The 27708-nt window shown below is 40.7% G+C and overlaps 2 protein-coding genes across 3 annotated transcripts in view; both read left to right on the top strand.

The window, feature by feature from the left end:
* Positions 1-6069, top strand: part of nars2 (asparaginyl-tRNA synthetase 2, mitochondrial) — a 32877-nt gene extending 26808 nt beyond the window's left edge. Inside the window, 2 exon segments of the mRNA XM_046296323.1 lie at positions 5808-5884; positions 5887-6069. Of these exon segments, the coding sequence (XP_046152279.1) occupies positions 5808-5884; positions 5887-5951 (142 nt within the window). The 3' untranslated portion in view covers positions 5952-6069.
* A 3724-nt stretch (positions 6070-9793) lies between these two features.
* The window catches only part of gab2 (GRB2-associated binding protein 2), a 186363-nt gene continuing 168448 nt past the window's right edge, over positions 9794-27708 (top strand). For both annotated transcript variants that reach the window (XM_046293601.1, XM_046293600.1), the window contains exon 1: positions 9794-10472. In XM_046293601.1, the coding sequence (XP_046149557.1) occupies positions 10398-10472 (75 nt within the window). In that variant the 5' untranslated portion in view covers positions 9794-10397. The remainder of the gene's footprint in view (positions 10473-27708) is intronic.

Raw genomic sequence — 27708 nt, 5'->3', positions numbered from 1 at the left:
TATACTGTTCTATTCTACTCTATACTGTTCTATTCTGTTTCTATTCTACTCTACACTGTTCTATTCTACTCTGCACTGTTCTATTCTACTCTACACTGTTCTATTCTACACTGTTCTATTCTACTCTACACTGTTCTATTCTACACTGTTCTATTCTACACTGTTCTATTCTACTCTACACTGTTCTATTCTACACTGTTCTATTCTACACTGTTCTATTCTACTCTACACTGTTCTATTCTACTCTACACTGTTCTATTCGGTTCTATTCTACTCTACACTGTTCTATTCTACACTGTTCTATTCTACTCTACACTGTTCTATTCTACACTGTTCTATTTCTACTGTTCTACACTGTTCTATTCTACTCTACACTGTTCTATTCGGTTCTATTCTATTCTACACTGTTCTATTCTACTCTACACTGTTCTATTCTACTCTACACTGTTCTATTCTACTCTATTCACTGTTCTATTCTACTCTACACTGTTCTATTCTACTCTACACTGTTCTATTCTACACTGTTCTATTCTACTCTACACTGTTCTGTTCTATTCTACTCTACACTGTTCTATTCTACTGTTCTACTCTACACTGTTCTATTCTACTCTACACTGTTCTATTCGGTTCTATTCTACTCTACACTGTTCTATTTGGTTCTATTCTACTCTACACTGTTCTATTCTGTTCTACTCTACACTGTTCTATTCTGTTCTACTCTACACTGTTCTATTATACTCTACACTGTTCTATTACACTGTTCTATTCTACTCTACACTGTTCTATTCTGTTCTACTCCACACTGTTCTATTCTACTCTACACTGTTCTATTCTACTCTATACTGTTCTATTCTACTCTATACTGTTCTATTCGGTTCTATTCTACTCTACACTGTTCTATTCTACTCTACACTGTTCTATTCTACTCTACACTGTTCTATTCTGTTCTACTCTACACTGTTCTATTCTACTCTGCACTGTTCTATTCTACTCTGCACTGTTCTATTCTACTCTATACTGTTCTATTCTACTCTATACTGTTCTATTCGGTTCTATTCTACTCTACACTGTTCTATTCTACTCTACACTGTTCTATTCTACTCTACACTGTTCTATTCTGTTCTACTCCACACTGTTCTATTCTACTCTGCACTGTTCTATTCTACTCTGCACTGTTCTATTCTACTCTATACTGTTCTATTCTACTCTATACTGTTCTATTCTACTCTATACTGTTCTATTCGGTTCTATTCTACTCTACACTGTTATATTCTACTCTACACTGTTCTACTCTACACTGTTCTATACTGTTCTCCTCTACACTCTTCTATTCTACTCTACACTGTTCTATTCTACTCTACACTATTCTGTTCTATTCTACTCTACACTGTTCTATTCTGTTCTATTCTACTCTACACTGTTCTATTCTACTCTGCACTGTTCTATTCTACTCTACACTATTCTGTTCTATTCTACACTATTCTGTTCTATTCTACTCTACACTATTCTGTTCTATTCTACTCTACACTGTTCTGTTCTATTCTACACTATTCTGTTCTACTCTACACTGTTATATTCTACTCTACACTGTTCTATTCTACACTATTCTGTTCTACTCTACACTGTTATATTCTACTCTACACTGTTCTATTCTGTTCTACTCTACACTGTTATATTCTACTCTACACTGTTCTATTCTGTTCTACTCTACACTATTCTGTTCTATTCTACTCTACACTGTTCTATTCTACACTATTCTGTTCTACTCTACACTGTTCTATTCTACTCTACACTATTCTGTTCTATTCTACACTGTTCTATTCTATTCTACACTATTCTGTTCTACTCTACACTGTTCTATTCTACTCTACACTATTCTGTTCTATTCTACTCTACACTATTCTGTTCTATTCTACACTATTCTGTTCTATTCTACACTGTTCTATTCTACTCTACACTGTTCTGTTCTGTTCTTACACTGTTCTACTCTACACTGTTCTGTTCTATTCTACTCTACACTATTCTATTCTACACTATTCTGTTCTACTCTACACTGTTATATTCTACTCTACACTGTTCTATTCTGTTCTATACTGTTCTATTCTGTTCTATTCTACTCTACACTGTTCTATTCTACTCTGCACTGTTCTATTCTACTCTACACTATTCTGTTCTATTCTACACTATTCTGTTCTATTCTACTCTACACTATTCTGTTCTGTTCTACACTACACTGTTCTGTTCTACTCTACACTGTTCTGTTCTATTCTACTCTACACTATTCTGTTCTATTCTACTCTACACTGTTCTATTCTACACTATTCTGTTCTACTCTACACTGTTATATTCTACTCTACACTGTTCTATTCTGTTCTACTCTACACTATTCTGTTCTATTCTACTCTACACTGTTCTATTCTACACTATTCTGTTCTACTCTACACTGTTCTATTCTACTCTACACTATTCTGTTCTACTCTACACTGTTCTATTCTATTCTACACTATTCTGTTCTACTCTACACTGTTCTATTCTATTCTACACTATTCTGTTCTATTCTACACTATTCTGTTCTATTCTATTCTACACTATTCTGTTCTGTTCTACACTATTCTGTTCTGTTCTACTCTACACTGTTCTATTCTACTCTACACTGTTCTATTCTATTCTACTCTACACTATTCTGTTCTATTCTACTCTACACTGTTCTATTCTACACTATTCTATTCTACTCTACACTGTTATATTCTACTCTATTCTGTTCTATTCTACACTATTCTGTTCTATTCTCCTCTACACTGTTCTATTCTACTCTACACTGTTATATTCTGTTCTATTCTGTTCTATTCTACTCTACACTGTTCTATTCTACACTATTCTGTTCTACTCTACACTGTTATATTCTACTCTACACTGTTCTATTCTACACTATTCTGTTCTATTCTACTCTACACTGTTCTATTCTACACTATTCTGTTCTACTCTACACTGTTCTATTCTACACTGTTCTATTCTACTCTGCACTGTTCTATTCTACTCTACACTGTTCTATTCTACACTATTCTGTTCTACTCTACACTGTTCTATTCTACACTGTTCTATTCTACTCTACACTGTTCTATTCTACTCTGCACTGTTCTATTCTACTCTGCACTGTTCTATTCTACTCTACACTGTTCTGTTCTACTCTACACTATTCTGTTCTATTCTACTCTACACTATTCTGTTCTATTCTACTCTACACTGTTCTATTCTACTCTACACTACTATTCTGTTCTATTCTACTCTACACTGTTCTATTCTACTCTACACTGTTCTGTTCTACTCTTTACTGTTCTATTCTACTCTACACTGTTCTATTCTACTCTACACTGTTCTATTCTACTCTACACTATTCTGTTCTACTCTGCACTGTTCTATTCTACTCTACACTGTTCTATTCTACTCTACACTGTTCTATTCTACTCTATACTGTTCTATTCTACTCTACACTATTCTGTTTATTCTGCACTGTTCTATTCTACACTGTTCTATTCTACTCTATACTGTTCTATTCTACTCTATTCTGTTCTGTTCTACTCTACACTATTCTGTTATTCTACTCTACACTGTTCTATTCTACTCTACACTGTTCTATTCTACTCTACACTGTTCTATTCTACTCTATTCTGTTCTATTCTACTCTACACTATTCTGTTATTCTACTCTACACTGTTCTATTCTACTCTATTCTGTTCTTTTCTACTCGGTTTGATTCTGTTATTCTACTCTACACTGTTCTATTCTACTCTACACTATTCTGTTATTCTACTCTACACTATTCTATTCTACTCTACACTGTTCTATTCTACTCTACACTGTTCTATTCTACTCTATTCTGTTCTATTCTACTCTCCACTATTCTGTTTATTCTACACTATTCTGTTATTCTACTCTACACTGTTCTATTCTACTGTTCTCTATTCTGTTCTTTTCTACTCGGTTTGATTCTGTTATTCTACTCTACACTGTTCTATTCTACTCTACACTATTCTGTTATTCTACTCTACACTGTTCTATTCTACTCTACACTGTTCTATTCTACTCTACACTGTTATATTCTACTCTATTCTGTTCTATTCTACTCTACACTATTCTGTTATTCTACTCTATACTGTTCTATTCTACTCTGTTTGATTCTGTTATATTGTAATCTATTATATTCTGTTCTACTCTACACTATTCTGTTATTCTACTCTACACTGTTCTATTCTACTCTACACTGTTCTATTCTACTCTACACTGTTCTATTCTACTCTACACTGTTCTATTCTACTCTATTCTGTTCTATTCTACTCTACACTATTCTGTTATTCTACACTATTCTGTTATTCTACTCTATACTGTTCTATTCTACTCTGTTTGATTCTGTTATATTGTAATCTACTATATTCTGTTCTACTCTACACTATTCTGTTATTCTACTCTACACTGTTCTATTCTACTCTATACTGTTCTGTTATTCTACTCTACACTGTTCTATTCTACTCTATACTGTTCTATTCTACTCGGTTTGATTCTGTTATATTGTAATCTACTATATTCTGTTCTATTCTACTCGGTTTGATTCTGTTATATTGTAATCTACTATATTCTGTCTGATTCTGTTATATTGTAATCTACTATATTCTGTCTGATTCTGTTATATTGTAATCTACTATATTCTGTTTGATTCTGTTATATTGTAATCTACTATATTCTGTCTGATTCTGTTATATTGTAATCTACTATATTCTGTTTGATTCTGTTATATTGTAATCTACTATATTCTGTTTGATTCTGTTATATTGTAATCTACTATATTCTGTTATATTGTAATCTACTCTATTCTGTTTGATTCTGTTATATTGTAATCTACTATATTCTGTTTGATTCTGTTATATTGTAATCTACTATATTCTGTTTGATTCTGTTATATTGTAATCTACTATATTCTGTTTGATTCTGTTATATTGTAATCTACTCTATTCTGTTTGATTCTGTTATATTGTAATCTACTCTATTCTGTTATATTGTAATCTACTATATTCTGTTTGATTCTGTTATATTGTAATCTACTATATTCTGTCTGATTCTGTTATATTGTAATCTACTATATTCTGTTTGATTCTGTTATATTGTAATCTACTATATTCTGTTTGATTCTGTTATATTGTAATCTACTATATTCTGTTTGATTCTGTTATATTGTAATCTACTATATTCTGTCTGATTCTGTTATATTGTAATCTACTATATTCTGTCTGATTCTGTTATATTGTAATCTACTATATTCTGTTATATTGTAATCTACTCTATTCTGTTTTATTGTAATCTACTATATTCTGTTATATTGTAATCTACTCTATTCTGTTATATTGTAATCTACTATATTCTGTTATATTGTAATCTACTCTATTCTGTTTGATTCTGTTATATTGTAATCTACTCTATTCGGTTTGATTCTGTTATATTGTAATCTACTCTATTCGGTTTGATTCTGTTATATTGTAATCTACTATATTCTGTTTGATTCTGTTATATTGTAATCTACTATATTCGGTTTGATTCTGTTATATTGTAATCTACTATATTCTGTCTGATTCTGTTATATTGTAATCTACTATATTCTGTCTGATTCTGTTATATTGTAATCTACTATATTCTGTTTGATTCTGTTATATTGTAATCTACTATATTCTGTTATATTGTAATCTACTATATTCTGTTTTATTGTAATCTACTATTAATTCTGTTATATTTTAATCTACTCTGTTCTGTCTGTCCAGGTATTTGGATCTGAGACGGTTTGGTTCTGTCCCTCACGGTGGGTTTGGTATGGGCTTTGAGCGTTACCTGCAGTGTGTTTTGGGGTCGACAACATCAAAGACGTTATTCCATTCCCCAGATACTCCCGCTCTTGCCTTCTGTAAACTATACACTGAGTATACCAAACATTAAGAACACCTTCCTAATATTGAGTTGCACCCCTCTTTGCCTTCAGAACAGCCTCAATTCATCAGGGCATGGACTCTACAAGGTCTTAAAGAGTCAGGCTGCATCTTTAAGTGTGTTGCAGGAAGTAGGACTAACCCGAGTGTGTTGCAGGAAGTAGGGCTGCATTCCACAGGGCATGGACTCTCACAAGGTGTCTTCATCTTTAGCGTTCCACAAGGATGCTGGCCCATGTTGACTCAATTATTTGTCCTGTTGTCTAGCTGGATGTCCTTTGGGTGGTGGACCATTCTGGATACACACAGGTAAAATCCAGCTCCTCCCCTTCAAACTGTTGAGTGTGTAAAACCCAGCAGCGTTGCAGTTCTTGACACAAACTGGTGCTCCTGGCACTTAATACCATACCCTGTTCAAAGGCACTTAAATATTTTGTCTTGTCCATTCACCCTCTGAATGACACAGACGTCTCCTCCCCTTCATCTTTAATCCATGTCTCAATTGTCCCAGGGCTTAAAGATCCTTCTTTAACGTGACTCCTCCCCCTTCATCTTTAACCTGTCTCCTCCCCTTCACCTTTAACCCGGTCTCCTCCCCTTCATCTTTAACCCGACTCCGCCCCTTCATCTTAAACCCGACTCCTCCCCTTCATCTTTAACCTGTCTCCTCCCCTTCATCTTTAACCTGTCTCCTCCCCTTCATCTTTAACCTGTCTCCTCCCCTTCACCTTTAACCCGGTCTCCTCCCCTTCATCTTTAACCTTTAACCTGTCTCCTCCCCTTCACCTTTAACCCGGTCTCTTCCCCTTCATCTTTAACCTGTCTCCTCCCCTTCATCTTTAACCCGGTCTCCTCCCCTTCATCTTTCATCTTTAACCTGTCTCCTCCCCTTCATCTTTAACCCGACTCCTCCCCTTCATCTTTAACCCGTCTCCTCACCTTCATCTTTAACCCGTTTCCTCACCTTCATCTTTAACCCGACTCCTCACCTTCATCTTTAACCCGTCTCCTCCCCTTCATCTTTAACCCGTCTCCTCCCCTTCATCTTTAACCCGTCTCCTCCCCTTCATCTTTAACCTGGTCTCCTCCCCTTCATCTTTAACCTGGTCTCCTCCCCTTCATCTTTAACCCGTCTCCTCCCCTTCATCTTTAACCCGTCTCCTCCCCTTCATCTTTAACCCGTCTCCTCCCCTTCATCTTTAACCCGTCTCCTCCCCTTCATCTTTAACCCGTCTCCCCTTCATCTTTAACCCGTCTCCTCCCCTTCATCTTTAACCCGTCTCCTCCCCTTCATCTTTAACCCGTCTCCTCCCCTTCATCTTTAACCCGTCTCCTCCCCTTCATCTTTAACCCGTCTCCTCATCCCCCTTCATCTTTAACCTGGTCTCCTCCCCTTCATCTTTAACCTGGTCTCCTCCCCTTCATCTTTAACCTGGTCTCCTCCCCTTCATCTTTAACCCGTCTCCTCCCCTTCATCTTTAACCCGTCTCCTCCCCTTCATCTTTAACCCGTCTCCTCCCCTTCATCTTTAACCCGTCTCCTCCCCATTCATCTTTAACCCGTCTCCTCCCATTCATCTTTAACCTGGTCTCCTCCCCTTCATCTTTAACCTGGTCTCCTCCCCTTCATCTTTAACCTGGTCTCCTCCCCTTCATCTTTAACCTGGTCTCCTCCCCTTCATCTTTAACCCGTCTCCTCCTCTTCATCTTTAACCCATCTCCTCACCTTCATCTTTAACCCGTCTCCTCCCCTTCATCTTTAACCCGTCTCCTCCCCTTCATCTACACTGATAGAAGAGGATTTAACAAGTGACATCAATAAGGGATCATAGCCTGGATTCACCTGGTCAGTCTATGTCCTGGAAAAAGCAGGTGTTCATAATGTTTTGTAAACTCAATGTATGTGTCATTATGGTCAGATGATTCTTTTTGTAAAGATGTCACTGTTTTTTGATTTATAAAATGTTAAAATGATCAAATGTTGTCTGTTGTTGTTCATATAAGAAACTGTCAAAAATTGTGTTTAAATGCATAGCCGCGGGGGGTAGGGGTGCCGAGTGCGTTGCAGGAAGTAGGGCTGACGAGTGCGTTGCAGGAAGTAGGGGTGACGAGTGTGTTGCAGGAAGTAGGGCTGCCGAGTGTGTTGCAGGAAGTAGGGCTGCCGAGTGCGTTGCAGGAAGTAGGGCTGCCGAGTGCGTTGCAGGAAGTAGGGCTGCCGAGTGCGTTGCAGGAAGTAGGGCTGACGAGTGCGTTGCAGGAAGTAGGGCTGACGAGTGCGTTGCAGGAAGTAGGGGTGACGAGTGCGTTGCAGGAAGTAGGGGTGATGAGTGCGTTGCAGGAAGTAGGGGTGACGAGTGCGTTGCAGGAAGTAGGGGTGACGAGTGCGTTGCAGGAAGTAGGGGTGACGAGTGCGTTGCAGGAAGTAGGGGTGCCGAGTGCGTTGCAGGAAGTAGGGGTGCCGAGTGCGTTGCAGGAAGTAGGGGTGATGAGTGTGTTGCAGGAAGTAGGGGTGCCGAGTGCGTTGCAGGAAGTAGGGGTGATGAGTGTGTTGCAGCTGAGGGTGCTGCAAACTACTGCTAATATGTTTAAATGTATTTCGCTACACCCACAAATAACATCTGCTAAACATGTATGTGACAAATACATTTTGATTTGATGTAAATTGGACAAATATATTGTTGGTTGGACCAATGTATTGTTGATTGAGTCTAGTACAGTTTCCAAGAGTCCTTCAGGTGCACAGGCAAGGTCACTGCTGTTTCCAAGAGTCCTTCAGGTGCACAGACAAGGTCACTACTGTTTCCAAGAGTCCTTCAGGTGCACAGACAAGGTCACTACTGTTTCCAAGAGTCCTTCAGATGCACAGACAAGGTCACTACTGTTTGTATTATAATGACGAAACAAGGCTGAAGAACGATTAACTTTTGACTTCACAGCCAGTTCCTATAGTTATGTGATGATGGCCCTTCTTAGGTGATTGTGTCCAGACGAATGGTAGTTCTGGTCTGGGGCGTTAGTGCCCGTTCCTTCACTAGTAGAGGAATGCACTAACGCCCAGATGAACCGAGTCTTAAGATGCTTTTGGGAAACCGGGCCCTGGACCAAAGCTATGTAGTGTCTCTTTTATCCACTAGATGGTGCGTTTTCACACCTCTTCCTCATTTCTTAATCTCCTGTTTTCTGTATCCTGTATCTTTGTCTTTCTGTCACTGACGAAAGATTCGCAGTTAATCAACCCACAGGTTTCTCAACTCAACTTATAAGTATAATCAAATTTGATCTTAGTAACATATATTAGCCTACTAATTAATTTGACTTTCATGCATACAAAGTTGGAAGAAACCAATTGTCCTATTTACACTCCTATTAATTGCAGCTCAGATCATACTTTCCATTCACCGACAATTTTTTACATTACGGTTTCTCTAAGTAAACACGTAGTCTTTCTGCTATAGTTTACTCCCGTTTACATGTTCGCAATTGAATTTGCCTCTGCCCACTGGGCACTGACACCAGTTCAACATTTAGTTCTGATTTACATTTGGTTGAGTTGTCAACTAAAGTGAATTAACGTGAAATCAACAACAAAAAAACATGTCACAGGATTTAGGTTAAAAGTTGAGTGAGAAAAATATGACATTCCCACATGTTGATGTAAAATGTGTTTTTCAATGCAATCAGTAGTTCACGTTGATTCAACATCGTCACGTATAATTTTTTGGGGGGGTTGAAATGACGTGGAAACGCTGTTGATTCAACCAGTGGGTGTGTCGTTTATACCTCACTATGTAGCGTCTGACTGCTTCAGCGCATAATGGACTCCGGGCAAAGCACAGCAGCGCTGGGCTGATCAGAGAGAGGAGCTGCGTCTGCGTCAAGCCAAGGCGCAGCTCCTGTCTGTTCATCCCAGCGCGGCTCTACTTGCCCGGAGCCCATCCCTGTAGTTCAGTGGGCGTGGTGTGAATTGGAAAACAAAGTGCAGAGACACCCTTCACTACTTCCTACATCACCGGGAGCCGTTGAGTTCACCCGCCGCTCGCCGGGATCGATGCTAGTTAACCGCCCAGCACAGCCGCATAATAACTCCGGATAAGAGAGGGACGAGGGATCGGTGGATGCGCGGGTTCCGGGTTCCGTGAACCGGCTAGAGGTGGGATTCAGTTATGTGCGTTATGGTGACAGAGCGTGACACCAAGGACGAATAGCAGTCAGGCAGCATCTCGTCCTCTCTCTTTCCCAGCCGGGCTTGCGCTATAGACCAACGAGATAAATGGGCAGCAGACTGCACCAAACTGTCCGGCACCGATAGCACCATTCCACATTGACTAAAATAACTGGACGGGACCCGTTATGTACTAAAGAAAGTATATTACACCAGTAGCGGTTTAGACCGGAACAGGATTTTTGAAGAAGCGGTTGTTTGTTCAGCATGAGCGGTGGAGGAGAAATCATCTTCCAAGGCTGGCTGAGAAAGTCCCCACCAGAGAAGAAACTGAGGCGATATGTAAGTAATATAGAATTAAATGATCCTACTTTTTGCGCACTTTCCCCCCTCAACAGCCTGTATTGACCTCAATAGGCTGTGATACGACTGACAAGTTGTTTTCTGACCGTTGTCTGTGTCTGTCCACCCACTTTAGCTGGCATGTATAAAGTGAGAGGGCGAGAGAGAGACTGTTTTGTGGGTTGTTTTGTATTTCTAAACAGGTGCATACAACTACCCCGGAGAGTTACATGTTGCCTCCAATTTCCTCCTCCGTGTTTGAGACTCCTCTGATACTGCTTCCCCTGTTTGGCCAGTAAGGCACTTTTCCCTAATTCAGGGATGGGCAACTTTGGTGGGGATGGGGACCACGTAAAGACTGAACTCATCAGGAGGGGCCGCAGTGGCTCGTGGGTGGGTCACACCTTTTTACCAAAACATTTTTAGCCCGCCCTCCTTTCAACAGTGAAGACAAAAACATGTAAAGTTTTAAAATGTATTTTCCTGCCATTCTACACATTTTGCCATAGGGTTAAGGCAAGCGTCTGAATTATGATTACTGATGATCAAGGGGCCCCCACTGGTACTACAAATTTGGATAGCTGACCCCTAGACTAATTTACCAATCAAAAACATTTTGCTGCCATGGGCTAATTTAAGTGACTACTGATACACAATAAACATGTTGAAATTCTACCTTGTGTATTCTATTACTATAACTGTCAAACAGTGAGTTGAGACCCCGACTGGCCCCCCCCCCCCCTAAAAAAAGAGTCCCTTCCCTAATTGCTTCTGTAAATCGCTCTGGATAAGAGCATCTGCTAGATGACGTAAATGTTAATGTGTCCCCTAAACCAACTGTATTCATTAATGTATGTTCTTACTGAGACTATATTTAACCGATAGTTAAAGCAGAGGAAGCTGTGCTCACAATGGGGCTCTATAGTTCCATCGAGATGCCGTCTGGCTGTCCGTCTGTCTGGCTGTCCGTCCGTCTGGCTGTCCCTCTAATGCTGTTAAGGACAGATGTCCCCATAATTGCCTGTAAACTGCTCAGTAGCAGAAGGAAGAAATATTAGCCTGTTTTCTAGGCAGACATTGAAAACAAGAATTTGTTCTTAAATGACTTGCCTAGTTAAATGAAGGTAAAAATGTTTTTAAAAATCCACTGAAAATAATTGAACTGCTGTCTGTGTTGCCATGATTATTAATATTACTGTAGTCATCAACATGTAATCTCTATGAACTGGACATGCATCGTGTGTCCAAAATCACTCCCTATTTAGTGCACTACTTTTGGCCAGGATCAATAGACCTCTAATCGTGTAATTTGGGAAAGTGTGTCTGTCTCTGAACACTACATGTTTTACAACGTCATTTTCATCATCTCCAGCAGCTCCCTAACATCAATGTACTGTGTGTTATAATGGCACGTTTCTATGTTTGTAGTAATATATATATATATATATATATCAATGTACTGTGTTATAATGGCACGTTTCTATATTTGTAGTAATATATATATCAATGTACTGTGTGTTATAATGGCACGTTTCTATGTTTGTAGTAATATATATATATCAATGTACTGTTTGTAATAGAATATATATACCAATGTACTGTTTGTAGTAGTATATATATACCAATGTACTGTTTGTAATATAATATATATATCAATGTACTGTTTGTAATAGAATATATATATATATATTCTACTACAAATATAGAAACATGCCATTTTAACACACAGTACATTGATATATATATATATTCTACTACAAACAGTACATTGGTATATATATATATTCTACTACAAACAGTACATTGGTATATATATTCTACTACAAACAGTACATTGGTATATATATATTCTATTACAAACAGTACATTGGTATATATATATTCTACTACAAACAGTACATTGATATATATATTCTACTACAAACAGTACATTGATATATATATATATATATTCTACTACAAATATAGAAACGTGCCATTATAACACATAGTACATTGATGTTGGGGAGCTGCTGGAGATGATGAATATACGTTGTAAATATTAGATGACTACAAATATAGAAACGTGCCATTATAACACATAGTACATTGATGTTGGGGAGCTGCTGGAGATGATGAATATGACGTTGTAAATATTAGATGACTATTAGATGACGTTGTACACATGTAGTGTTCAGAGACAGACAAATATATATATATTTTTTTAAATTTAATTTATTATATATATATATATATATATATATGTATTTAATTTATTATTATAAATAAAAATACGGATCAACAACTTACATCATACAAAACAGAACACGGGTATTAATGAGAAAATACTGGAACAAACTAAAAAATATAAACTTCGTGATCATTACTAAAGCTAAGACGAGTTTTCATTAGTGTAGTTAGACCACTGGGAACAACTTTGATCACAGAAATAAACTCTCTGAAAGGTATTGGAAACTCTTTCAATGTTATAAATGGTTCACATGTGAGAATATTTCCCCTGTTGTCGAAAACATCAAGAACAAAGTGAATATTCCTCTCATGCCAGCTGGGGTAGAACAAGGACTTATTCCTTACAGTTATGTCTGACTTATTCCACAGAAGATGTTTGTAGTAGAAGATCGAGGAAGATAAGTGTTTTCCAATGACCTCATCAACCAGTTCGTATGTAATGCCTACTGATAACATGTTAAAAACAATCACATGGTGCGAACCGATTTAATGTCATTGGAAACACTTGAGTACTACAGAACATATACGTTTTTCAAATATGTTGACGTTGGGGTGGTGCTGACCTGTAAATTCATATGAAATGTTACTTCCTGCCAATTCGTAGGAAATGTTACAAGATCATGTTGAATCTCTTGAACTGAATCAGATTGGATCTATGACAGCAGTGCCGATCATGAGACAATCTGTGACAAATACAGCTGGCTTAGTGTTTATCAATGGTGTTGCATTACAAACCCATCTCTATATGTCTCTCCTCGCTCATGTTTCTCTCTCATTTCTCTCCCTCTCTCTCATTTCTCTCTCTCCCTCTCTCATTTCTCTCTCTCCCTCTCTCTCATTTCTCTCTCCCTCTCTCATTCTCTCATTTCTCTCCTTGCTCTCTACTTGCTCTCCTCTCTCTCTCTCTCTCTCTCTCTCTCTCTCTCTCTCTCTCTCTCTCTCTCTCTCTCTCTCTCTCTCTCTCTAATTTCTCTCCCCCTCTCTTTCATTTTCTCCCTCATTTCTCTCTCTCTCTCTCTCATTTCTCCATCTCTCTCTCATTTCTCTCCCTCTCTCTCTCTCATTTCTCTCTCTCTCTCTCTCTCCAATTTCTTTCTCCGTTTCTCTCCTTGCTCTGTCTATCTCTCCCTCTCTCTCATTCTCTCTCTCTCTCTCTCAATTTCTCCCCCCTCTCTCTCATTTCTCTCTCCTCTCTCTCTCCCTCTCTTTCTCTTGTTTCTTTCTTGTTTCTCTCGCTCTCTTTCGTTTCTCTCCCTCTCGCTCTCATTTCACTCCTTGCTCTCTCTCTCTCTCTCTATCGTTTCTCTTTCTCTCTCTCGTTGGGAATTGCTTCTTTTTAGAAGTGAGGTTGTAGAATTTAACATCTCTTTTCTGGATTTTGATAATTAGCGGGATTTGCAGAGTTCTGCAGGCAGTCTCAATTTGGAGTTTGTCCCATTTGGTGAATTCTTGGTTTTTGAGCAGACTCCAGACCTCACAACCATAAAGGGCAATGGGTTCTATAACTGATTGAAGTATTCTTAGCTAGATCCTAATTGGTATGTTGAATATTATTTTACTTTTGATGCCATAGAAGGCCCTTCTTGCCTTGTCTCTCAGATCTTTCACAGCTTTGTGGAATTTACCTGTGGTGCTGATGTTTAGGCCAAGGTATGTATAGTTTTTTGTGTGCTCTAGGGCAACGGTGTCTAGATGGAATTTGTATTTGTGGTCATGGTGACTGGACCTTGTTTGGAACACCATTATTTTTTGTCTTACTGAGATTTACTGTCAGGGCCCAGGTCTGACAGAATCTGTGCAAAAGATCTAGGTGCTGCTGTAGGTCCTCCTTGGTTGGGGACAGAAGCACCAGATCATCAGCAAACAGTAGACATTTGACTTCAGATTCTAGTAGGGTGAGGCCGGGTGCTGTAGACTGTTCTAGTGCCCGCACCAATTCGTTGATATATATGTTGAAGAGGGTGGGGCTTAAGCTGCATCCCTGTCTCACCCCACGGCCCTGTTGAAAGAAATGTGTGTTTTGCCCATTTTAACCGAACACTTGTTGTTTGAAATCAACAAAGCATGAAAAGACTTTGCCTTTGTTTTGGTTTGTTTGTTTGTCATTTAGGGTGTGCAGGGTGAATACGTGGTCTGTCGTATGGTAATTTGGGAAAAAGCAAATTTGCTATTTTCCTCGTACATTGTTTTCACTGAGGAAATGTATGAGTCTGCTGTTAATGATAATGCAGAGGATTTCCCCAAGGTTGATGTTCCTGCATATCCCACGGTAGTTATTGGGGACAAATTGGTCTCTTCTTTTGAGGATTGGGGTTATCAGTCCTTGGTTTGAGATATTGGGGAAGATGCCAGAGCTAAGAATGATGTTAAAGAGTTTTAGTATAGCCAGTTGGAATTTGTTGTCTGTATATTTGATCATTTCATTGAGGATACCATCAACACCACAGGCCTTTTTGAGTTGGAGGGTTTGTATTTGTCCTGTAGTTCATTCAATGTAATTGGAGAATCCAGTGGGTTCTGGTCGTCTTTAATAGTTGATTCTAAGATGTGTAATTGATCATGTGTATGTATTAGCTGTTTGTTCTTTGTTGTAGAGCCATTCAGACTGGAGACGTGGTTTATCCAGACATCTCCATTTTGGATAGAGCTTTGTGTTGTTGTTTGTTTAGTGTTTTCCAATTTTCCCAGAAGTGGTTAGAGTCTATGGATTCTTCAATTACATTGAGCTGATTTCTGACATGCTGTTCCTTCATTTTCCGTAGTGTATTTCTGTATTGTTTTAATGATTCACCATAGTGAAGGCTCAGGTTTTCTGGGTCTCTATGTTATTGGGTTGATAGGTTTCTCAATTACTTTCTTAGTTTGATGAAGAATGTAAAAACCTATTTGTCATTGTTGATCATTTTCTTAGGTTGTCTGCTTGACATGTTTATATTTGATAGGGAAGCTGAGAGGTCAACTATTATACTGTTCAGGTTTTCTACTGCCAGGTTTACACCTTCACTATTACAGTGAAACATTTTGTCCAGGAAATTGTCTAGAAGGGATTGAATTTGTTGTTGCCTAATTGGTTTTTGATAGATTTCCACACTACTTTCCTTCCATCTATAGCATTTCTTAATATTATTCAATTCCTTTGGCTTTGATTCCTCACGATTGAGTATTTCTCTCTTCAAGTAGACTGTGACTTTGATTTTGCTGTGCTCTGATAGGTGGTGTCAGTGGGCTGACTGAACTGTGCTCTAAGAGAGTCTGTTAACTGTGATCTTGAGTGGGGTCAGTGATAAAGTAGTCATCAGTACTACTGCCAAGAGATGAGCTGATATGATCTGATAGTCAGTGGGGTGACCTGACTGATAGGGGAGTCAGTGAGTCCCCTGTGATCTACCTACCTACTGTGATCTTGACTATGTACATATCCAGGATGTAACAGAGCTATAGGTGTACCTACCACGCTCTAGAGAGTCTGGGTTGACCTACCATTGACTATGTACATACCCAGGAAGTAACAGTGCTATAGGTGTACCTACCATAGGAGTCCCCTCAAAGCCTATTGACTATGTACATATCCAGGATGTAACAGAGCTATAGGTGTACCTACCATAGGAGTCCTCTCTACCTACCATTGACTATGTACATACCCAGGAAGTAACAGTGCTATATGTGTACCTAGCGTAGGAGTCCTCTCAAAGCCTATTGACTATGTACATACCCAGGATGTAACAGAGCTATAGGTGTACCTACCATAGGACTCCTCTCTACCTACCATGGACTATGTACATACCCAGGATGTAACAGAGCTATAGGTGTACCTACCATAGGAGTCCTCTCTACCTACCATTGACTACTTCAGCACACATGGGGGATATGGGAGAGGGGAGGCTGTCACCTGCAGGCAGATGTTTGTCCCCCTGTGTGCTGAGGGTGTCAGGTTCTTGTCCGGTTCTGGCATTTAGGTCACCACAGACTAGTACATGTCCCTGGGCCTGGAAAAGATTGACTTCCCCTTCTAGGATGCAGAAGCTGTCTTCATTGAAGTCTGGGGATTCTAGTGGGGGGATATAGGTAGCACACAGGAGGACATTTTTCTCTGTTAAGATAATTTCCTTTTGAATTTCTAGCCAAATGTAAAATGTTCCTGTTTTGATTAATTGAATAGAGTGGGTTAGGTCTGCTCTATACCAAATTAGCATACCCCCTGAGTCACTTCCCTGCTTCACACCTGGTAGTTTGGTGGATTAGACTACCAGCTCTCTGTAACCTAGAGGGCAACCAGTGGGTCCGTCTCCTCTATACCACCCACCTGGTAGTGTGGTGGATGGAGCTCTCTGTAACTAGAGGACACCAGTGGTTCTGTCTCCTCTATACCACCCACCTGGTAGTGTGGTGGATGGGACTCCCAGCTCTCTGTAACCTAGAGGACAACCAGTGGTTCTGTCTCCTCTATACCACCCACCTGGTAGTGTGGTGGATGGGACTCCCAGCTCTCTGTAACCTCTGGTAACCAGTGGGTCTGTCTCCTCTATACCACCCACCTGGTAGTGTGGTGGATGGGACTACCAGCTCTCTGTAACCTAGAGGACAACCAGTGGTTCTGTCTCCTCTATACCACCCACCTGGTAGTGTAGTGGATGGGACTACCAGCTCTCTGTAACCTAGAGGGCAACCAGTGGTTCTGTCTCCTCTATACCACCCACCTGGTAGTGTAGTGGATGGGACTACCAGCTCTCTGTAACCTAGAGGGCAACCAGTGGGTCCATCTCCTCTATACCACCCACCTGGTAGTGTGGTGGATGGGACTACCAGCTCTCTGTAACCTAGAGGGTAACCAGTGGGTCCGTCTCCTCTATACCAGGTTTCTTGTAGGATGACAATGTCTGTATTTATGATTTAGTTGGTGAGGTCCAGGTTCCTGCTCTTTAGGCCAAAGCCAGGTGACCTCTGACCTTGGATATTCCAGGATGAGATAGTGAAGGCTTTGTGTTCCATAAAGTGTCCAATGTTGCTGGCATGTGGTTTGGCCTCAGACCAGTAAGTGTGAGCAGAGCCTCAGGTACACGCCATTGGCTTGGGCTCGTGTAAGCGTGGGGGTTTGTGGGGGGGTGTGGGGGGGTTGGCCTGTTTGCCTATATGCCTATGTTAGTGGTGCTGTGGGCAGGATGTAGGTCCTCTCAGTGTGGGTCCTCTATGTGTAGGTCCTCTCAGTGTGGGTCCTCTATGTGTAGGTCCTCTCTGTGTAGGTCCTCTCGGTGTGGGTCCTCTATGTGTAGGTCCTCTCGGTTTGGGTCATCCAGGCTACAGCACCACCAATCAATACCCCCCCCCAAACCAAACATACCCATGTATTTCTCCTGTTCTCCTCAGTTAGCTTCATGTATCTATCCTATCTCCTGTTCTCCTCAGTTAGCTTCATGGATCTCTCCTGTTCTCCTCAGTTAGCTTCATGTATCTCTCCTGTTCTTCTCAGTTAGCTTCATGTATCTCTCCTGTTCTCCTCAGTTAGCTTCATGTATCTCTCCTGTTCTCCTCAGTTAGCTTCATGCATCTCTCCTGTCTCCTGTTCTCCTCAGTTAGCTTCATGTATCTCTCCTGTTCTCCTCAGTTAGCTTCATGCATCTCTCCTGTCTCCTGTTCTCCTCAGTTAGCCAACTGACTGAGCTACGGTGGTCCTGTAGCTCAGTTGGTAGAGCATGGCGCTTGTAATGCCAGGGTAGTGGGTTCAATCCCGGGGACCACCCATACGTAGAATGTATGCACACATGACTGTAAGTCGCTTTGGATAAAAGCGTCTGCTAAATGGCATTTATTATTATTATTATTATTATTATGTATCTCTCCTGTCTCCTCATTTAGCTTCATGTATCTCTCCTGTCTCCTCATTTAGCTTCATGTATCTCTCCTGTCTCCTCAGTTAGCTTCATGTATCTCTCCTGTCTCCTGTTCTCCTCAGTTAGCTTCATGTATCTCTCCTGTTCTCCTCAGTTAGCTTCATGTATCTCTCCTGTTCTCCTCAGTTAGCTTCATGTATCTATCCTGTTCTCCTCAGTTAGCTTCATGTATCTCTCCTGTCTCCTCAGTTAGCTTCATGTATCTCTCCTGTCTCCTCAGTTAGCTTCATGTATCTCTCCTGTCTCCTCAGTTAGCTTCATGTATCTCTCCTGTTCTCCTCAGTTAGCTTCATGTATCTCTCCTGTCTCCTCAGTTAGCTTCATGTATCTCTCCTGTCTCCTCAGTTAGCTTCATGTATCTCTCCTGTCTCCTGTTCTCCTCAGTTAGCTTCATGTATCTCTCCTGTTCTCCTCAGTTAGCTTCATGTATCTCTCCTGTCTCCTCAGTTAGCTTCATGTATCTCTCCTGTTCTTCTCAGTTAGCTTCATGTATCTCTCCTGTTCTCCTCAGTTAGCTTCATGGATCTCTCCTGTTCTCCTCAGTTAGCTTCATGTATCTCTCCTGTCTCCTCAGTTAGCTTCATGTATCTCTCCTGTTCTCCTCAGTTAGCTTCATGGATCTCTCCTGTTCTCCTCAGTTAGCTTCATGTATCTCTCCTGTCTCCTCAGTTAGCTTCATGTATCTCTCCTGTTCTTCTCAGTTAGCTTCATGTATCTCTCCTGTCTCCTGTTCTCCTCAGTTAGCTTCATGTATCTCTCCTGTCTCATGTTCTCCTCAGTTAGCTTCATGTATCTCTCCTGTCTCCTGTTCTCCTCAGTTAGCTTCATGTATCTCTCCTGTCTCCTGTTCTCCTCAGTTAGCTTCATGTATCTCTCCTGTCTCATGTTCTCCTCAGTTAGCTTCATGTATCTCTCCTGTTCTCCTCAGTTAGCTTCATGTATCTCTCCTGTCTCCTGTTCTCCTCAGTTAGCTTCATGTATCTCTCCTGTCTCCTGTTCTTCTCAGTTAGCTTCATGTATCTCTCCTGTTCTTCTCAGTTAGCTTCATGTATCTCTCCTGTTCTCCTCAGTTAGCTTCATGTATCTCTCCTGTTCTCCTCAGTTAGCTTCATGTATCTCTCCTGTTCTCCTCAGTTAGCTTCATGTATCTCTCCTGTTCTCCTCAGTTAGCTTCATGTATCTCTCCTGTCTCCTCCTCAGTTAGCTTCATGTATCTCTCCTGTTCTCCTCAGTTAGCTTCATGTATCTCTCCTGTTCTCCTCAGTTAGCTTCATGTATCTCTCCTGTTCTCCTCAGTTAGCCACCCAACTGAGCTACGGTGGTCCTGTAGCTCAGTTGGTAGAGCATGGCGCTTGTAACGCCAGGGTAGTGGGTTCAATCCCGGGGACCACCCATACGTAGAATGTATGCACACATGACTGTAAGTCGCTTTGGATAAAAGCGTCTGCTAAATGGCATATATTATTATTATTATTATTATTATTATTATGTATCTCTCCTGTCTCCTCATTTAGCTTCATGTATCTCTCCTGTCTCCTCATTTAGCTTCATGTATCTCTCCTGTCTCCTCAGTTAGCTTCATGTATCTCTCCTGTCTCCTGTTCTCCTCAGTTAGCTTCATGTATCTCTCCTGTTCTCCTCAGTTAGCTTCATGTATCTCTCCTGTTCTCCTCAGTTAGCTTCATGTATCTATCCTGTTCTCCTCAGTTAGCTTCATGTATCTCTCCTGTCTCCTCAGTTAGCTTCATGTATCTCTCCTGTCTCCTCAGTTAGCTTCATGTATCTCTCCTGTTCTCCTCAGTTAGCTTCATGTATCTCTCCTGTCTCCTCAGTTAGCTTCATGTATCTCTCCTGTCTCCTCAGTTAGCTTCATGTATCTCTCCTGTCTCCTGTTCTCCTCAGTTAGCTTCATGTATCTCTCCTGTTCTCCTCAGTTAGCTTCATGTATCTCTCCTGTCTCCTCAGTTAGCTTCATGTATCTCTCCTGTTCTTCTCAGTTAGCTTCATGTATCTCTCCTGTTCTCCTCAGTTAGCTTCATGGATCTCTCCTGTTCTCCTCAGTTAGCTTCATGTATCTCTCCTGTCTCCTCAGTTAGCTTCATGTATCTCTCCTGTTCTTCTCAGTTAGCTTCATGTATCTCTCCTGTCTCCTGTTCTCCTCAGTTAGCTTCATGTATCTCTCCTGTCTCATGTTCTCCTCAGTTAGCTTCATGTATCTCTCCTGTCTCCTGTTCTCCTCAGTTAGCTTCATGTATCTCTCCTGTCTCCTGTTCTCCTCAGTTAGCTTCATGTATCTCTCCTGTCTCATGTTCTCCTCAGTTAGCTTCATGTATCTCTCCTGTCTCCTGTTCTCCTCAGTTAGCTTCATGTATCTCTCCTGTTCTCCTCAGTTAGCTTCATGTATCTCTCCTGTCTCCTCAGTTAGCTTCATGTATCTCTCCTGTCTCCTGTTCTCCTCAGTTAGCTTCATGTATCTCTCCTGTTCTCTCAGTTAGCTTCTGTCTCCTGTTCTCCTCAGTTAGCTTCATGTATCTCTCCTGTCTCCTCAGTTAGCTTCATGTATCTCTCCTCTCTCCTCAGTTAGCTTCATGTATCTCTCCTGTCTCCTCAGTTAGCTTCATGGATCTCTCCTGTTCTCCTCAGTTAGCTTCATGTATCGCTCCTGTTCTCCTCAGTTAGCTTCATGTATCTCTCCTGTTCTCCTCAGTTAGCTTCATGTATCTCTCCTGTCTCCTCCTGTATCTCTCCTGTCTCCTCAGTTAGCTTCATGTATCTCTCCTGTTCTCCTCAGTTAGCTTCATGTATCTCTCCTGTCTCCTCAGTTAGCTTCATGTATCTCTCCTGTCTCCTCAGTTAGCTTCTGTATCTCTCCTGTTCTCCTCAGTTAGCTTCATGTATCAGTTCTTCTGTCTCTCCTCAGTTAGCTTCATGTATCTCTCCTGTCTCCTCAGTTAGCTTCATGTATCTCTCCTGTCTCCTCAGTTAGCTTCATGTATCTCTCCTGTTCTCCTCAGTTAGCTTCATGTATCTCTCCTGTCTCCTCAGTTAGCTTCATGTATCTCTCCTGTCTCCTCAGTTAGCTTCATGTATCTCTCCTGTCTCCTCAGTTAGCTTCATGTATCTCTCCTGTCTCATGTTCTCCTCAGTTAGCTTCATGTATCTCTCCTGTTCTCCTCAGTTAGCTTCATGTATCTCTCCTGTCTCATGTTCTCCTCAGTTAGCTTCATGTATCTCTCCTGTTCTCCTCAGTTAGATTCATGTTTCTCTCCTGTCTCCTCAGTTAGCTTCATGTATCTCTCCTGTTCTTCTCAGTTAGCTTCATGTATCTCTCCTGTCTCCTGTACTCCTCAGTTAGCTTCATGTATCTCTCCTGTCTCCTGTCTCCTCATTTAGCTTCATGGATTTCTCCTGTTCTCCTCAGTTAGCTTGATGTATCTCTCCTGTTCTCCTGTTCTCCTGTTCTCCTCAGTTAGCTTCATGGATCTCTCCTGTCTCCTCAGTTAGCTTCATGTATCTCTCCTGTTCTCCTCAGTTAGCTTCATGGATCTCTCCTGTCTCCTCAGTTAGCTTCATGTATCTCTCCTGTTCTTCTCAGTTAGCTTCATGTATCTCTCCTGTCTCCTCAGTTAGCTTCATGTATCTCTCCTGTTCTTCTCAGTTAGCTTCATGTATCTCTCCTGTTCTCCTCAGTTAGCTTCATGTATCTCTCCTGTTCTCCTCAGTTAGCTTCATGTATCTCTCCTGTCTCCTCAGTTAGCTTCATGTATCTCTCCTGTTCTTCTCAGTTAGCTTCATGTATCTCTCCTGTCTCCTGTCTCCTCATTTAGCTTCATGGATTTCTCCTGTTCTCCTCAGTTAGCTTCATGTATCTCTCCTGTTCTCCTGTTCTCCTGTTCTCCTCAGTTAGCTTCATGGATCTCTCCTGTCTCCTCAGTTAGCTTCATGTATCTCTCCTGTTCTCCTCAGTTAGCTTCATGGATCTCTCCTGTCTCCTCAGTTAGCTTCATGTATCTCTCCTGTTCTTCTCAGTTAGCTTCATGTATCTCTCCTGTCTCCTCAGTTAGCTTCATGTATCTCTCCTGTTCTTCTCAGTTAGCTTCATGTATCTCTCCTGTTCTCCTCAGTTAGCTTCATGTATCTCTCCTGTTCTCCTCAGTTAGCTTCATGTATCTCTCCTGTCTCCTCAGTTAGCTTCATGTATCTCTCCTGTTCTTCTCAGTTAGCTTCATGTATCTCTCATGTTCTCCTCAGTTAGCTTCATGTATCTCTCCTGTCTCCTGTTCTCCTCAGTTAGCTTCATGTATCTCTCCTGTCTCATGTTCTCCTCAGTTAGCTTCATGTATCTCTCCTGTCTCCTGTTCTCCTCAGTTAGCTTCATGTATCTCTCCTGTTCTCCTCAGTTAGATTCATGTTTCTCTCCTGTCTCCTCAGTTAGCTTCATGTATCTCTCCTGTTCTTCTCAGTTAGCTTCATGTATCTCTCCTGTCTCCTGTACTCCTCAGTTAGCTTCATGTATCTCTCCTGTCTCCTGTCTCCTCATTTAGCTTCATGGATTTCTCCTGTTCTCCTCAGTTAGCTTCATGTATCTCTCCTGTTCTCCTGTTCTCCTCAGTTAGCTTCATGTATCTCTCCTGTTCTCCTCAGTTAGCTTCATGTATCTCTCCTGTCTCCTGTCTCCTGTCTCCTCAGTTAGCTTCATGTATCTCTCCTGTTCTCCTCAGTTAGCTTCATGGATCTCTCCTGTCTCCTCAGTTAGCTTCATGTATCTCTCCTGTTCTTCTCAGTTAGCTTCATGTATCTCTCCTGTTCTCCTCAGTTAGCTTCATGTATCTCTCCTGTTCTCCTGTTAGCTTCATGTATCTCTCCTGTTCTCCTCAGTTAGCTTCATGTATCTCTCCTGTTCTCCTCAGTTAGCTTCATGTATCTCTCCTGTTCTCCTCAGTTAGCTTCATGTATCTCTCCTGTTCTCCTCAGTTAGCTTCATGATCTCTCCTGTCTCCTCAGTTAGCTTCATGTATCTCTCCTGTTCTTCTCAGTTAGCTTCATGTATCTCTCCTCTCCTCAGTTAGCTTCATGTATCTCTCCTGTCTCCTCAGTTAGCTTCATGTATCTCTCCTGTTCTTCTCAGTTAGCTTCATGTATCTCTCCTGTTCTCCTCAGTTAGCTTCATGTATCTCTCCTGTTCTCCTCAGTTAGCTTCATGTATCTCTCCTGTTCTTCTCAGTTAGCTTCATGTATCTCTCCTGTTCTTCTCAGTTAGCTTCATGTATCTCTCCTGTTCTTCTCAGTTAGCTTCATGTATCTCTACTGTCTCCTCAGTTAGCTTCATGTATCTCTCCTGTCTCCTCAGTTAGCTTCATGTATCTCTCCTGTTCTCCTCAGTTAGCTTCATGTATCTCCTCCTGTTCTCCTCAGTTAGCTTCATGTATCTCTCCTGTTCTCCTCAGTTAGCTTCATGTATCTCTCCTGTCTCCTCAGTTAGCTTCATGTATCTCTCCTGTTCTCTCAGTTAGCTTCATGTATCTCTCCTGTTCTCCTGTTCTCCTCAGTTAGCTTCATGTCTCTCAGTTAGCTTCATGTATCTCTCCTGTCTCCTGTCTCCTTCTCTCAGTTCTCCTGTTCTCTCAGTTAGCTTCAGTTGCTTCATTATCTCTCCTGTTCTCCTCAGTTAGCTTCATGTATCTCTCCTGTTCTCTCAGTTAGCTTCATGTTATCTCTCCTGTCTCTTCTCAGTTAGCTTCATGTATCTCATGTATCTCTCCTGTCTCCTCAGTTAGCTTCATGTATCTCTCCTGTTCTTCTCAGTTAGCTTCATGTATCTCTCCTGTTCTCCTCAGTTAGCTTCATGGATCTCTCCTGTTCTCCTCAGTTAGCTTCATGTATCTCTCCTGTTCTTCTCAGTTAGCTTCATGTATCTCTCCTGTTCTCCTCAGTTAGCTTCATGTATCTCTCCTGTTCTTCTCAGTTAGCTTCATGTATCTCTCCTGTCTCCTCAGTTAGCTTCATGTATCTCTCCTGTTCTTCTCAGTTAGCTTCATGTATCTCTCCTGTTCTCCTGCTTCATGTATCTCTCCCTCAGTTAGCTTCATGTATCTCTCCTGTTCTTCTCAGTTAGCTTCATGTATCTCTCCTGTTCTCCTCAGTTAGCTTCATGTATCTCTCCTGTCTCCTGTTCTCCTCAGTTAGCTTCATGTATCTCTCCTGTCTCCTCAGTTAGCTTCATGTATCTCTCCTGTCTCCTCAGTTAGCTTCATGTATCTCTCCTGTCTCCTCAGTTAGCTTCATGTATCTATCCTATCTCCTGTTCTCCTCAGTTAGCTTCATGTACAGTACCAGTTAACAATTTGGACACACCTACTCATTCAAGGGCTTTTCTTTATTTTGATCTACATTGTAGAATAATAGTTAAAACATCAACACTATGAAATAACGTGTCGTAAGCAAAAAAAGTGTTAAACAAATCTAAATAGATTTTAGATTTTAGATTCTTCAAAGTAGCCACCCTTGCCTTGATGACTCTGCTTTGCATACCCTTTGCATTAACCACTTTTAAACACTACCCCTACTTCAGCTGTCTGCTAGTAACCACTGTTGTGCTATATTGATGTAGACTAGGAGCCACGCTGTGTTGTCGTAGAGCAGGAGCCACGCTGTGTTGTCGTAGAGCAGGAGCCACGCTGTGTTGACGTAGAGCAGGAGCCACGCTGTGTTGACGTAGAGCAGGAGCCACGCTGTGTTGACGTAGAGCAGGAGCCACGCTGTGTTGACGTAGAGCAGGAGCCACGCTGTGTTGATGTAGAGCAGGAGCCACGCTGTGTTGATGTAGAGCAGGAGCCACGCTGTGTTGACGTAGAGCAGGAGCCACGCTGTGTTGACGTAGAGCAGGAGCCACGCTGTGTTGACGTAGAGCAGGAGCCACGCTGTGTTGACGTAGAGCAGGAGCCACGCTGTGTTGACGTAGAGCAGGAGCCACGCTGTGTTGACGTAGAGCAGGAGCCACGCTGTGTTGACGTAGAGCAGGAGCCACGCTGTGTTGACGTAGAGCAGGAGCCACGCTGTGTTGACGTAGAGCAGGAGCCACGCTGTGTTGATGTAGAGCAGGAGCCACGCTGTGTTGACATAGAGCAGGAGCCACGCTGTGTTGTCGTAGAGCTGGAGCCACGCTGTGTTGACGTAGAGCAGGAGCCACGCTGTGTTCTAAATCAACAGGTTTATGTCATTAAATCACGTTACTACCCCTAAATCAACAGGTTTATGTCATTAAATCACGTTACTACCCCTAAATCAACAGGTTTATGTCATTAAATCACGTTACTACCCCTAAATCAACAGGTTTATGTCATTAAATCACGTTACTACCCCTAAATCAACAGGTTTATGTCATTAAATCACGTTACTACCCCTAAATCAACAGGTTTATGTCATTAAATCACGTTACTACCCCTAAATCAACAGGTTTATGTCATTAAATCACGTTACTACCCCTAAATCAACAGGTTTATGTCATTAAATCACGTTACTACCCCTAAATCAACAGGTTTATGTCATTAAATCACGTTACTACCCCTAAATCAACAGGTTTATGTCATTAAATCACGTTACTACCCCTAAATCAACAGGTTTATGTCATTAAATCACGTTACTACCCCTAAATCAACAGGTTTATGTCATTAAATCACGTTACTACCCCTAAATCAACAGGTTTATGTCATTAAATCACGTTACTACCCCTAAATCAACAGGTTTATGTCATTAAATCACGTTACTACCCCTAAATCAACAGGTTTATGTCATTAAATCACGTTACTACCCCTAAATCAACAGGTTTATGTCATTAAATCACGTTACTACCCCTAAATCAACAGGTTTATGTCATTAAATCATATTACTACCCCTAAATCAACAGGTTTATGTCATTAAATCACGTTACTACCCCTAAATCAACAGGTTTATGTCATTAAATCACGTTACTACCCCTAAATCAGCAGGTTTATGTCATTAAATCACGTTACTACCCCTAAATCAACAGGTTTATGTCATTAAATCACGTTACTACCCCTAAATCAACAGGTTTTGTCATTGTCATTAAATCATTAAACGTTACTACCCCTAAATCAACAGGTTTATGTCATTAAATCACGTTACTACCCCTAAATCAACAGGTTTATGTCATTAAATCACGTTACTACCCCTAAATCAACAGGTTTGTCATTAAATCACGTTACTACCCCTAAATCAACAGGTTTATGTCATTAAATCACGTTACTACCCCTAAATCAACAGGTTTATGTCATTAAATCACGTTACTACCCCTAAATCAACAGGTTTATGTCATTAAATCACGTTACTACCCCTAAATCAACAGGTTTATGTCATTAAATCACGTTACTACCCCTAAATCAGCAGGTTTATGTCATTAAATCACGTTACTACCCCTAAATCAACAGGTTTATGTCATTAAATCACGTTACTACCCCTAAATCAACAGGTTTATGTCATTAAATCACGTTACTACCCCTAAATCAACAGGTTTATGTCATTAAATCACGTTACTACCCCTAAATCAACAGGCATATATTATTTATATTATTATATTATATATTATTATTAGGTTTATGTCATTACATCACGTTACTACCCCTAAATCAACAGGTTTATGTCATTAAATCACGTTACTACCCCTAAATCAACAGGTTTATGTCATTAAATCATGTTACTACCCCTAAATCAACAGGTTTATGTCATTAAATCACGTTACTACCCCTAAATCAACAGGTTTATGTCATTAAATCACGTTACTACCCCTAAATCAACAGGTTTATGTCATTAAATCACGTTACTACCCCTAAATCAACAGGCATATATTATTTATATTATTATATTATATATTATTATTAGGTTTATGTCATTAAATCACGTTACTACCCCTAAATCAACAGGTTTATGTCATTAAATCACGTTACTACCCCTAAATCAACAGGTTTATGTCATTAAATCACGTTACTACCCCTAAATCAGCAGGTTTATGTCATTACATCACGTTACTACCCCTAAATCAGCAGGTTTATGTCATTAAATCACGTTACTACCCCTAAATCAACAGGTTTATGTCATTAAAT

Source organism: Oncorhynchus gorbuscha, linkage group LG13 (assembly GCF_021184085.1).
Source record: "Oncorhynchus gorbuscha isolate QuinsamMale2020 ecotype Even-year linkage group LG13, OgorEven_v1.0, whole genome shotgun sequence".
Taxonomy (NCBI): Eukaryota; Metazoa; Chordata; class Actinopteri; order Salmoniformes; family Salmonidae; genus Oncorhynchus; species Oncorhynchus gorbuscha.
The sequence above is the reverse complement of the archived record's forward strand: the minus strand, read 5'-3'. Positions and strand labels throughout refer to the sequence as shown.